The sequence below is a fragment of the Danio aesculapii genome, chromosome 1, assembly GCF_903798145.1.
Source record: "Danio aesculapii chromosome 1, fDanAes4.1, whole genome shotgun sequence".
Lineage (NCBI taxonomy): Eukaryota > Metazoa > Chordata > Actinopteri > Cypriniformes > Danionidae > Danio > Danio aesculapii.
In genome coordinates this window covers 30,668,049-30,680,179 of record NC_079435.1, presented here as the reverse complement: position 1 = coordinate 30,680,179, position 12,131 = coordinate 30,668,049, and the positions used below count along the sequence as shown (strand labels likewise).

General features: G+C 35.1%; 2 protein-coding genes across 2 annotated transcripts in view; one reads left to right on the top strand and one right to left on the bottom strand.

Annotated features, from left to right (window-relative positions):
* Positions 1-383: 383 nt before the first annotated feature.
* Positions 384-11,381, bottom strand: alg11 (ALG11 alpha-1,2-mannosyltransferase). Its single transcript, XM_056458723.1, has 5 exons — positions 11,298-11,381; positions 10,414-10,635; positions 7,550-7,921; positions 5,597-6,174; positions 384-2,760 (listed from the first exon to the last, which is right to left on the bottom strand). Exons 1-5 carry the CDS (start codon positions 11,342-11,344, stop codon positions 2,477-2,479), a joined length of 1,503 nt encoding a protein of 500 aa, XP_056314698.1. The 5' UTR covers positions 11,345-11,381; the 3' UTR covers positions 384-2,476.
* A 399-nt stretch (positions 11,382-11,780) lies between these two features.
* cpb2 (carboxypeptidase B2 (plasma)) overlaps positions 11,781-12,131 on the top strand; it is a 5,333-nt gene continuing 4,982 nt past the window's right edge. The window contains exon 1 of the mRNA XM_056458736.1: positions 11,781-11,880. Within this exon, the coding sequence (XP_056314711.1) occupies positions 11,804-11,880 (77 nt within the window). The 5' untranslated portion in view covers positions 11,781-11,803. The remainder of the gene's footprint in view (positions 11,881-12,131) is intronic.

Genomic DNA, 12,131 nt, shown 5'->3' with positions numbered 1-12,131 from the left:
TTAGATAACAACAATAGCCAAAATACTATTCAAATTGATTTTAATATTGGCCGCTTTTTGTGCTTCACACTTTTTTTATTGGTCATGTTTTCTTTCAAGAATAAGGTCCAAAATTTTGGATAAAAGTTACTTGTCAAACGTTTTCTCTATTTAAAAACAGTAGCAAAAGATGACCACTTATGTCAGATGTTTCTTGCACAGCTGGATGTTGGACTCTTGAAAAATAATTGTTTGCATAGGCCAAAACTGATTAACTGAAGTCACACAAGGATTCCGAAGCTGACTTCTCACTTTGTCGGTCAAAGGGAAGATCAAGGGAGGAATGTCCAGTTCATCCAGACTGTCTGGACAATGTGTAGTGTAAATAATTGCAAAAGAGTACATGCCGGAGAGTGAGATTTAATACGATCTTATCTTGACACTGCGACTGAAATCCACATACTCTGATGAAAGAGCAAAAAGACAAATTTGATTTTGTAAGTAACTAAAATAAAATACACTTTCTTTGCCAAAAGAAAAAGAGAGATTGTCGGTGAATACTTGACAATTGATGGTCAGAATAACTAAAGAAACACTTCTGCGTTGGTTTATAAAGTCTATTTAACTATTATTAAAACATTTGAACTACTCGCTTGCCCCCAAAATAAAAGTTCATCGAACTTGTTGATAGTTTGGACACTATGTCCCAATAATAGAGGTGTTGCCACACTGTATGGGATTGTTGCAATGGAATTTATCACTATTATACTCTATATTCTTATGGAGTATAAAATAATTTCACACTATATTCTTAGTGTGAAAATCATTTTTGAAAAGGGGTCACTGATACAATGATACTACAAAACTAAACAACATGCAGAACCTAGAGGACTTCTCTGAAGGTAATACCAAAGAAAATAATTTAACAACTATCACTAAATATGTGAGATTCAAGGGCGTTGTTAAGTTTTGAACATAGGCATTTTTATAAATGCAGTTCTTATTATTATGGTAACACTATAATTTAAGCACCAATTCACATATTAACTGCTGGCATATTACTTGAATATTATTACGATACGGGCTGGTTTTTTAAACATGATCTTATTGTACATCACTATTCCTACGCAATGCCTAAACCCAACTATACATTACTAATAATAAGCAGCAAAGTAGTAATGTATTGAGCTAGAAGTCTTAGTTAATAGCAAGAATTGAACATTTAAAAAAAGAGTGTGAACATTATTTTAGTAATTTTGACGTTGATGCCAAAACAATTTTGTTTTTTGCAGACATTTTTTCCTGCAAGTAAAATCATTTTTGTATTTTAATGACAATTAGCCTATTCATTTTTAATTTAACAGGATTTTCTAAACTAAACAGGCTGGATACAATGGTATCACCCTCTCTGTCTATGTATGTTTGTTTTTGTACGTGTGTTACGGAACCCAATTGCTAATTATCATATGCTTTACACGTATGTATAAATGAAATGTCTTTGGTAATCTAAAAAGATTTTCCCATTTAACTCATGACACAATTTAATAGACCCATATTTGGTATTTTAAATATCAAACTACGTTACATGTATTCTACTCCCAAACTCTCTGTATCTGTGTGTTTTAATTTCAGTTAGCAGTTTTCTTTAAACTTTAAAAGTATGAATTTACTAGGAACACCTAGATTTTTAAAAGCTCACCCCTCGCCGTTCCCTCCTCTATGCCTTGTTTAATTTGGCCGCTCTCTGTGGCTTTCCTATCTAGATTATACACTATTTCTCTTACCCAGAATCTATGCTCCCGGAATGTTTTCTCTGTACACAGCACTTATAATGTAAGAAAAAAAAAATCTTTTCTCTTACTGAAGTTTGGTTAGGTAATCTAAAAAGTTTGGACAGCTGTATGTGACATGTGAGAATTGCACATAGTAGTCCAATGTAATAATTGAAAATATAATAATATGCTGCATAATAATCTATGCTGCATCTGCACCACTCTTGCATTTTTATTTTGTGTGTGTAAAAAACAAAAGTAAACCAACAGAAACACTATATCGAACCTTCCAAACTAAAACAACAAAATACATTTTAGTGAACCTGAACTTTTTTATGCAAATCTGAAATCTCTCACTATAAAACAAAACAAATCCAAGTATTACTAGTATAGATCATCATATATATATATAACACACTAAACTGATATGAAGACAGACCAGGAGTTTTTTTTTTTTTTTTAAATAAAACAAAATCGACAGCAGCACATGAATCTTTCATTCTTGTCATTAACTTAAAGCAAAAGTTGGCATCTAACCAACACCAGCAATTCCATTCATGCACCCCTTACTTTAAAGACAGAGCAAATGGTCACAAGACAGGCTGCTATGAACTGCTCTAAACATGGAATGATTAACAATCAGCATTATAGGGCCAGTGCAAGCTTAAAGTGCATCAGGCTAATTCGCTACAGTCAGTAATAACAGAAATACGGCTCTGCCACTCTCACGCTCTCAGCGTTGACATCAGAGGCTCCACTGCTGACAGAAATGAACCTTCAAACTCCTGATCTGAGAAACGGGAGACGGACAGACGGGCCCGGCGTCGCATTTCTAACTGAGTAGCAGGACTCATAGAAAGGATTCGTTCCATGGCGTCTGCGTAATTGTCTTCATCATCTGCCAAAAAGCCGGTGGGACCACCATCGTAGGGAATTACAATGTCCAACTTTGGACCACCAGATTTGTGAGCTAGAATGATTGTTCCTGCAGCCATACACTCCACTATACCTGCAGACAGATGACAAAGGGTTCTCAGTGTTACTGTCAGATACAAATATGTTTACACTTTATAATAAAGTTCCATCGGTCAACATTAGTTCTAAATATTAAAGCAGTTTGCAGCTTTGTGTTTTGTCTTATATTAACATTTTTTAATTTTGATGAGTTGATCCCTACTGCAGAGTGATGCAACATATGCATAGGGAGATATAGACTACAATGTTCAGGAACACTTTATAATAACTACACGCTATGAATCATTTATTAAGCATTAGCATCTAGTGAATTCATTATTTGTTAAGCATTAACTCTATACTAATAAACGTTAGTAAGCAGTTTATAACTGAAACTACAAATGCTGTTCTATTGACTTATAACCACATTTATAATGTGCTTAATGATTGTACTTTCTTACTTTGTGACTGGTTGATTTTTCATTACTAAATTAAATATTGTATTATTTACTAAGCATTTGTATTTAAGAGTGGTTGGAGATTTTTAAGATCATTCAGAATGAGTTAGTAAATGATTAACGAACTATTGAAATGAACATTTATATATCTTATTATTCAGGCATTAGTAATGGTTCCTATGTATGTTAATAAATGCTTTATTAATTCAACTACATGCAGTTTTGTGACCTAATCTAAAGTGAGGACTATTTATGCTTTAAAAGTCCCTTATAAATGACAATTAAAGACTTAGTATCAAATGAACAATAATCTTTGCAACCTTTTCTAAAAAGTAAAATTACTATAAAGTTTAAACATTGCTGAATGACAAGAGTGTAAAAATACAACATAAAATTGGATAAAACAAAACCAATATAATAATTGAACAATGCAATGTTTAAACTTAAAAACACTAAGCTGGCGAACGAACAGTTGTTTTTATTGTCTAATGATGATAATATTACATGCAGTCAAGCCCAAAATGACTCATACCCCTGGCAAATTCTGACAAAGTTACTTTTATTCAATCAGTGATTCACAAGAGGCATCATTGTGAAATTTTTAAAATATATTTCTCAGCTTTTATTTGCATTTAAACAAGCACTTTAAAGGGCACCTATTTTACCCCTTTTTCAAGATTAAAGATGAGCATTTTGTGTCTCCAGGATGTGTCTGGAAAGTTTCAGCTCAAAACACCTATCAGATTATTTATTATACCTTTCAGAACATTAGAATTTTCTGCTCTGAACACAATGTAGCTGTTTTTGTTGCCTGTGCCTTTAATGCTGGTTCTCCCCGCCCATCGTTTCCACATGCCTGTCAGAGTGGGCCTAAATCTCCGCCTCTACTGCGTCAGATAATGCCAAGTTCAGACTGCATGATTTTCAAAGTAGTCGTGTCACGGATCGTGTCATGTAGTTTTCGCACTACATGACTATCTGGGTTTCATTCTGTCAGTGCTGTCAGTTTACACTGTAGGATGAATCGGCGACAGAAGGGGGGGGGGGGGGTTCACACTGCATGACTTTAAAATAGGAAGAATCGCCGACAACTTTGTCCAAACTACGTCTCACAACCAAACAAATGCGAGAAGTGACATGGAAACAATGCAAAGTCATGTATTATATCTTTCGTTATTACAAATCGGAAAAAGAAGGCTTTAGAAAATGTCCTTATTTTGCTCATCTGGCTTTTAAAGAGAATTAGCAATTTCTCCTCAACTTTTTTTTACTTTTTGACCCAGATGACACGTCAAACCGACACAATGCTCCTACCAAATTTACACTAGTTTTTCCTCCCTTTCTTGGGTCCAAATAAAGTGAAAATGAGCGCTTTTAACTTCTCTTCAACCTCCTGCTGGCTTGCAGATACCCATACTAGTGAATGCTGCTCTCTCATTGGCTGTAGGTGATCCCGATGTTATTTTTAATCAGAACACATTTCACACTGCATGATTTGAATTGCTGACAGCTCCAGATATTTAGCATGCCAAATATCTCACAGGTGTCAGCGACTCATCGTGGATTCTCTCATATCACGTCTTTGATAATTCACACTGTGTGATTTTCACTCACGTGAACGAGCACCGATTTGCCTGTGATTTCAGGCATTTGTCAACGATTTCTCAAAACCTGTCGGTGAGTCAAAATTGCCCTAAAATCATGCAGTCTGAACTCAGCATAAGCAGCACAGTGACAAACATGAAGAAAGCAGATCTCCCATAAAGTTTGTGAGAAATCTTACAGTAAGAACTTTCCCAATGATTATTTGATGTATTTGTCATTACAAAGTTCACGCATGCACAGACACACACACACACACACACACACACACACACACACACACACACACACACACACAAACGCACACACAAACGCACACACGCACACGCACACACACAGCGTGTGTTTAACTTTGCACACAAATGTGACAGGATACACCTTAATATCCACTGCTGTTGTGGTGGGCCTCAAAATGGGAGAGATTTGGATCCTATTTTAAGGACAGGAAATTTCAAAAAAGATTTATTGGCTTTATTTCACCCCAATATGACTGTGGACACACTATACCTACACACAGTCCTGTCCAAACAGCTTACAAAGGATGATTTTCATCATAGGTGCCCTTGCAATGTGCAATGGTTACGAATAATTGCAGGTTTGACTGTATAAAGTAACACATAAAATTGATTAGGTGATTATAATTGGTTCCAAGTATTTTTTTATTTATTTTGACTATGACATTCCAGTCATTCTTGAAATAAATGCATTTTTTCTTAGAGTTTAACCAGTACAACATATTAGAGCTTAGCATAATCATAAAAGTGTATTTATTACAGAAAAAAGGTAAATCTAGTGTTTTGAGATCAAACTGGCTGATATTAGTCATCTTACCAATGCCGAAATGCTCGTTCCACATTGTGTGCAACCCAATGGTGGCGTCTGTTAAATCTTTCTTCAGCTCCTGGAATGGAATATTGAGCTTAAACTCCACCTTGTCTGCTATGCCCAGCTCCTGGCACAATCCTCTCAGCATCAGGACCCGATCTTCATCCTCCTGGTTCCGACATCCACCAATCAGCACCAACTTTACAGCCTCTCTTCCAGCAGGCTCCGCCTCTTTCCTGTCCAGAAGCTTTTTAAATGCCCTGATCTGCAGCTGATGGTCTTTTTCTGGCCGGAACTGACCCACAGAGACTAGACTGTGACACTTCTTTCGATCTTTCTCTTCATTGTCTTCCCCAATTGGGACATCCAGGAATGCCTGAACATCGCATGGTGGGTAGACCACACTGGTGCGGTTCGGAGTGCGCCACAAAGCCAATATGTGACCCAAAGTCCAGGTGGAATTGACCATGATGACGTCACTACAGGAGCCAGCCAGGCCATACAGCAGTGCGAAGACACAATAATAAATCACTTTGACGGCACTGAGTACAGGATTGCTGGAGATGTAGTCTGCATTATTGAACCTGGAATGAACATTTACAAACATTTGCATGTAAACTTAAAGATTCTAAAAGTGAATGTTTATCTTGGTCTTTGTGGCCTTCAAATGTTTAAATGGTTCAAGTAACATTCTATATTACAATAATGCTAAATAAGTTGTAGTATAATATTATTATTAGGGACGCTCCGATCAATCGGAGAGATCGGTATCGACCGATAATTACATTTCATGACTCAATTGGTACTCGCTGATCTGGCCGATCTCATAAACCAATCTCAAGTGGAGTTTTTTTACGAGTTTACAAGCAGAGGAAAAAGGACGTGTGCAGCTAAGTTATACATACAGGTTATACATACAGCAGCTACAACAAATGAGGAGGTAAATAATGTGTGTAGGCGTGAGAGATCGCTCCGCTTGCGTCACAGCAGCTACAATACATACAAATGTGTATAAGCTGTTTATACATTGGTTCACGTGAGTGATGCTCTTTTTGTTGCAATCATTGTATATCCACTGTTATGAAACATGAGCGGAGCTTTCGCCCCTATCTAGTGTCTCATCCAACCTCATGACCTCTGCCAGAAGGTTCGCAAGATTGACACCCATGACACCCGCAAATGAGATAAAATACCCCCAGAAATCATGGTGACGAGAGTGAATGGGCAAGAGAACAGATTGCGAGTGGAACAATGATGTTCTAAGCATTACATTTCTTAGGTTAAATGAATAGTGCAGTAAAGAAAATCCCCTCTCTCTCTCTCATCGATTGATCGAGCTGCTGTGAGGCCGTCCAGAGCAGTCATTGAGCTACTGTCAATAGCCAGAGATGAGTGAAATATTGGAATGGTCTTGCGTGAATTTAGGCCTTTTTATATATTAGAACTGAAAGTTCTGTGTTTTTGACAATGTTACAAGTTTACTAAAACCTGACCGGAAATATTAGGGGGAAGATTTTTGTTAATTTAACTTCTTGTACTATACTTGCAATAAAGAGTAGTGTATAGGGCTATTTCATTTTAGTAAAAAGGTAATGGATTTTTTATAGGTGTGCATTTTAACTTCTTATGCATTAAATGTGCACTCCAAACTTGTTCCTCACTGAGACATGTTGAGTTCTTCCATCATTTGCAGTGTTTCCAAATTGTATGTTTGCTGGTGCAAATGTAGTACTAGCACTTAACTAATTAGAATACAACACACTAATGCACTGTGCAAAATAAAACAAAATGCATGCACATTTAATGAGTAAACTGGAACAGATTTAACTAAAACACAGTCATTGTGGTGTTATTAGAGCCTATTATGGAGTGTTAAGTAATCATTCAACATTAAATATGAAATAAATGCTTCACATTTCATTTAATAAATAACAGTAATAGATGACTGTCTTGACTTACCTGGGGTTTCTATCTCGAACCACAGACAGCATGTCCGTGCTGATGGTTGGGTAGTGCACATAGCTTCCCACTTGACAACCACCCAGATAGCGGAACACGGGTAAGGTAAAGGCGAAGCCCATTGAGTCAATGTAGAGATCTGGAACAAACTCAGTCAATGCCTCCCACCCCAAGAAGATGGAGCCCACACTCTGCCCCAGAAGGGTGAAATGTGGGTAAAGTTTTGCCTCCACCAGTAGACGATGCTTCAGGAACACAAACTTAACAGGTCGGGGGAGTCTGATGTTGAAGCGTCTCCGTGCTCCATCCAAAATCTCTTCTGCTGTCACCCCCTGATCACCCGTGTAGACCACGAAGGAAACATCTTGGTACCTGCAGTGCGAACATATAGAATTGATTTGCTTATTATGGTGATGCCAGCTCTGCTGATGTCACACGTTTTGGACTGAGACTTTTCAGAATTCTTCAGAAAAACTTAGATTTTTAAATTCAGATTTTAAGTCAAATGTATTTGACACATTTATATTAAGGTTATATTCGAGCAAGAATCATTCCATGATAAAAATCTATGTTGAAAAATGACAGAGCAGCCCAATTGCAATGGAGTAATTCTCATTTTAAGCCTTTTATTTTAAGAAATATTTTGTCTTTAGAACAATAGGTTTTATACTTTAAGTTTTTAACATTATCATATATCATATGATCACTTATTCATGTGTTATATTTTACCTTAACATAATTATTAGGTTTTTTTTTACTAATATTAAACTAATACTATTATTTGACTAAAATTATTATTATTTCACTCTTATTCTTCATTATATTCCCTTATTCTTTCACAAATGTATTTTTTAACTAAACACATTTAATATACTTTTTTACTACAAAATCAATTTTGTAAATTTAGCTGTGTGCAGAGGAAAATGTGGGACATGTAGTCTTTGTCCCATTATTTGATTTGTTCCATTATATAACCCTTAAGTGCAGTTGGGGATGTTTTCATCCACTGTGGGGTGATTTTGAGTCTTAATTTGGCTATACATTTTTCTGTGTTTCAACTAGCAGAATGAGTTCTGGTGACAAATCTTATTTCAACACATATTTTGAGAAAATGTTTTGTTTTTGTTTTTAAAAACTCAACGACACACTTTGGGCAAATTTACTACCCTTTTGTTATGTTCGGTATGAAAACATCCACTTAAATAAACTGTTGTAAAAATGCATCAGATAAATGTTTTTTTTTTTTTTTCTTTTTGCATAAATCTGTTAATCAACCTCAGTCCTGATCAAAACTACTAAATGTTTTTAAAAATTATAGGATTTTAACTATTTAATTGCCAAATTCATAAATGACATCACTGATTTGGTGGAAAAAAAACATACAAAATGACATTTTCAATATAAAATTAATTGTGGACTGGATTTTTAAAAACCTTTTATCACAGTCTTGGACATGTGAAACAACATTGCCTTTAATGCATTGTTTTTTATCAATTTTCTTTTTCTCCATAATTTATTGTTGGTGGCTGTTTGTTTTTGGCCCATTGACTTCCATTATAATCACATTTTTGATTACAAAACCAAGACACCATATTATCATGCTTCTTTGATTGTTGGTGGTTTCCCCTGTTGGGAAGAGGTAAAAGTTGTCATTTTTACTGTTGATCATTAGTTGGCACCATTAACTCTTTAGATAGGCCTGTGCAAAAAAAAGCTTAGTTTATGGATTTTATATGCAGTATAACAGCAAATTAAAGTGTGTGTACAGGTATGCATGTCTGTGAGTGTGTGAGAGTGACTTTTGCGCACTTACCTTTTTGTGTCTAAAAAAATCGAAATATGCACTTCAGCTCTCAGGACTACATGGAGTAAATAAAGACAAAGACTGTGCATTTATTCACCATCAAACGTGGTTATAATGGAAGTCAATGGGGCAAAAAAAAAGCCACAAGCCGTAAATTAGAGAGAAAAAAATGAAAATCCAACAATGCAAAGCCAATGTTATTACTAATCATTACTAAATAAAAAATCTAGTCCACAATTAATTTTTATGAAGAAAATATATCATTTTGTGTATTTTTTTTACATAATTTGTAAACTTGGCAATTAAAGAGTTAAAGCCTGTGTTTTTTTTAAACATTTTGTATTTTTGATCAGGACTGAGGTTGATTATCAGATTTATGCAAAAATATTTTTAAAAATGTATTTATCTGATGCATTTTTACAGCTGTTTACTGGAGTGGATGTTTTCATCCCTAACATAACAAAAGGGTAGTAAATTTGAACAGTGCACAAGGGTTAATTGATGAATTTGAAACACTGGTCATTGTAAATCAGCACGTTTCTTTTCACAGCTGAGCTGTATTGTGGTTTAGAAAGATAAACCAGTCAACTTATTATGCCAACTAAACTTCAGTCATTGGTGTTGCTGCTGGGGTCCCATGACAAAGAGTGATTTCAAGATCTCCATGCTTTATTAACGAATAACATGTTACCATGTTTACTTTTAATTGTTTTTAACCATTTTCAGAAGTAAAAAAAAAAAAAAATATATATATATATATATATATATATATATATATATATATATATATATATATATATATATATATATATATATATATATGGCTTGTGAGTTATTTGCCATGAGAGATAATAATTTAAGACAATATGCTTGAGCAAATCAAAATTAAGGCTGCAAAATATATAAAAATTACTGAAATATCGAAAAGTGTATATTGCACATAGTCAGCAATAAAATTGAATACAAAAGTATCATCATGTGCCTGCCACTAGCAAAGCCTCTGAAAGCCTTTTTAGCACATCAGGCAATGTCCACATTCTTAGCAGCTGAAATGTCTGACCTGTTTTGAAGAGCTCGTAAAGCACACCACAGCACTCTTTCTCCTCCTCCTCCTGCATTGCAGTATGGGTGGAAAAAGGCCACGGCAGGCCGGCCATCCTGAGCTCTTCTGGTCTTCCTTCTCATCTGCAGCCAACTTCTCACCCCCATGATGAAGAGGAAGAGAATAGCTGTCAGGAGGAAACTCAGATAGAAGCATGGTAACATAAGAGACAAGAGTAACCTGTGGAAACAAAAAAAAAAAAAAACAATCAATTTGTCCAGCATCCCATTAATAGCAGTTGCCATACAAGAATAGCAATTCAAATTCAACTAAACAGTACTCGGACAAAACAAATGTGCAATGTTTTAGATTTCCATTATATAAATTTTTTACTGATCATCTACCGATGATTGTGTGCTAAGCTACCTGTTAATCAGACAAAATTATAACGTGAAAGTCTTGTTTATTTCAGTAGATTGAGGTTGGTGTCATATTCCCACATTCGTTCGTTTTTGACCAGTTACAACGTGTGACAAGGTCCCTATATTGTTTACCATGCTACTTTGAATATTAGGTCTGATGTAAATATGATTTTAAAACAACATTAGCACTATTTAATTTACTGTAAACAATGTACTTTCATAGTTATAGCTAACACGATTCCCCCTATTATTTTGTAATTTGCAAAGAATAAATTTCTGAAATTATATTATTAAGGAGAAAGTCCGAATGTGCGAACATAAAACCAACTTTACCCCACTGACTGGTAGATTCATCCATTCATTCTAAAGAGAAAATGAACTGATCATAGATATTATCATTATGCATTCATCTGTTAGGAAATTGTTCAGTGTTAACCTACACAATCTATACAGTTAATAAAATAACTTTAAAATCAGTACCTAATTAAATCGCACAGACAAAGAGAGAAGTGATCGTGCGCTGACATCTTCTCCAAATATATGACAACACAACACGTCACCTGACAGATCCCGGAAGCGCTTTTCTAAACTTCTTCTGGGTTTTTACTGGGGGTTGACAAATGGCATATTGGCCACCTACTGGTGCGGAGCCCAAATGCGAACAAAAAATAAATAAATCTTGTCTTTGAAAGCCACCTGGTGTTAGGAATAGGAGTTACGTTCAAACTCATATATTTTGCTGCAATATGCTTATTAGAGGCCACTAGGCCAGCAATGTCGCCCTTAAATGTTAATTTTGTGGCCATATTTATTATAAAATAACAACAGTTCTTTAAAGAATACATACAAAAACCTGTTGATATGAAAATATACACAGAGACAATTTTAAGTAAAGTTTAACCAGTAAACAAACAGTTGTAAATCAATACTGGCCTCTTACCTTGTCCACATTATCGCACAAACTATTTGAAGACAGAACAAAAAAAATGAGGCCTCTAGTACAGCTGGCTTACTTTATCTGTTTTAGCATCTTTCTTGAGACGTGTCTCTGCAAAGTGAAACAGTGAGTACATTTTTCCTAAAAGCTTTATTCAATGATGATTAAATTTACTTGAATTTAGCTTATATGCGACTTATCAGATCTCTGTTGTTTGTTAATATTTTGTAGGCTGAGGGGCCTCTTGGTATTTTAACCAGTGTCAATCTCAGCGAAAGACGGGCAGTTACTTACTTTTCAGAATAAAACATGATGAAGGGATTTTTTTTACAGTATAGAGTTGTTTTAATTAAACATTTAAGCACATTTAAGCATTT

What these genes read in the sequence shown, in the direction of transcription:
- alg11 (XM_056458723.1), bottom strand. Translation starts at nt 11,344, where the DNA reads ATGTCAGCGCACGATCACTTCTCTCTTTGTCTGTGCGATTTAATTAG. An exon ending in TTACGAGCTCTTCAAAACAG is followed by an intron (nt 7,922 to 10,413) that starts GTCAGACATTTC and finishes TTCGCACTGCAG; the next exon opens with GTACCAAGATGTTTCCTTCG. An exon ending in GAACGAGCATTTCGGCATTG is followed by an intron (nt 2,761 to 5,596) that starts GTAAGATGACTA and finishes ATCTGTCTGCAG; the next exon opens with GTATAGTGGAGTGTATGGCT.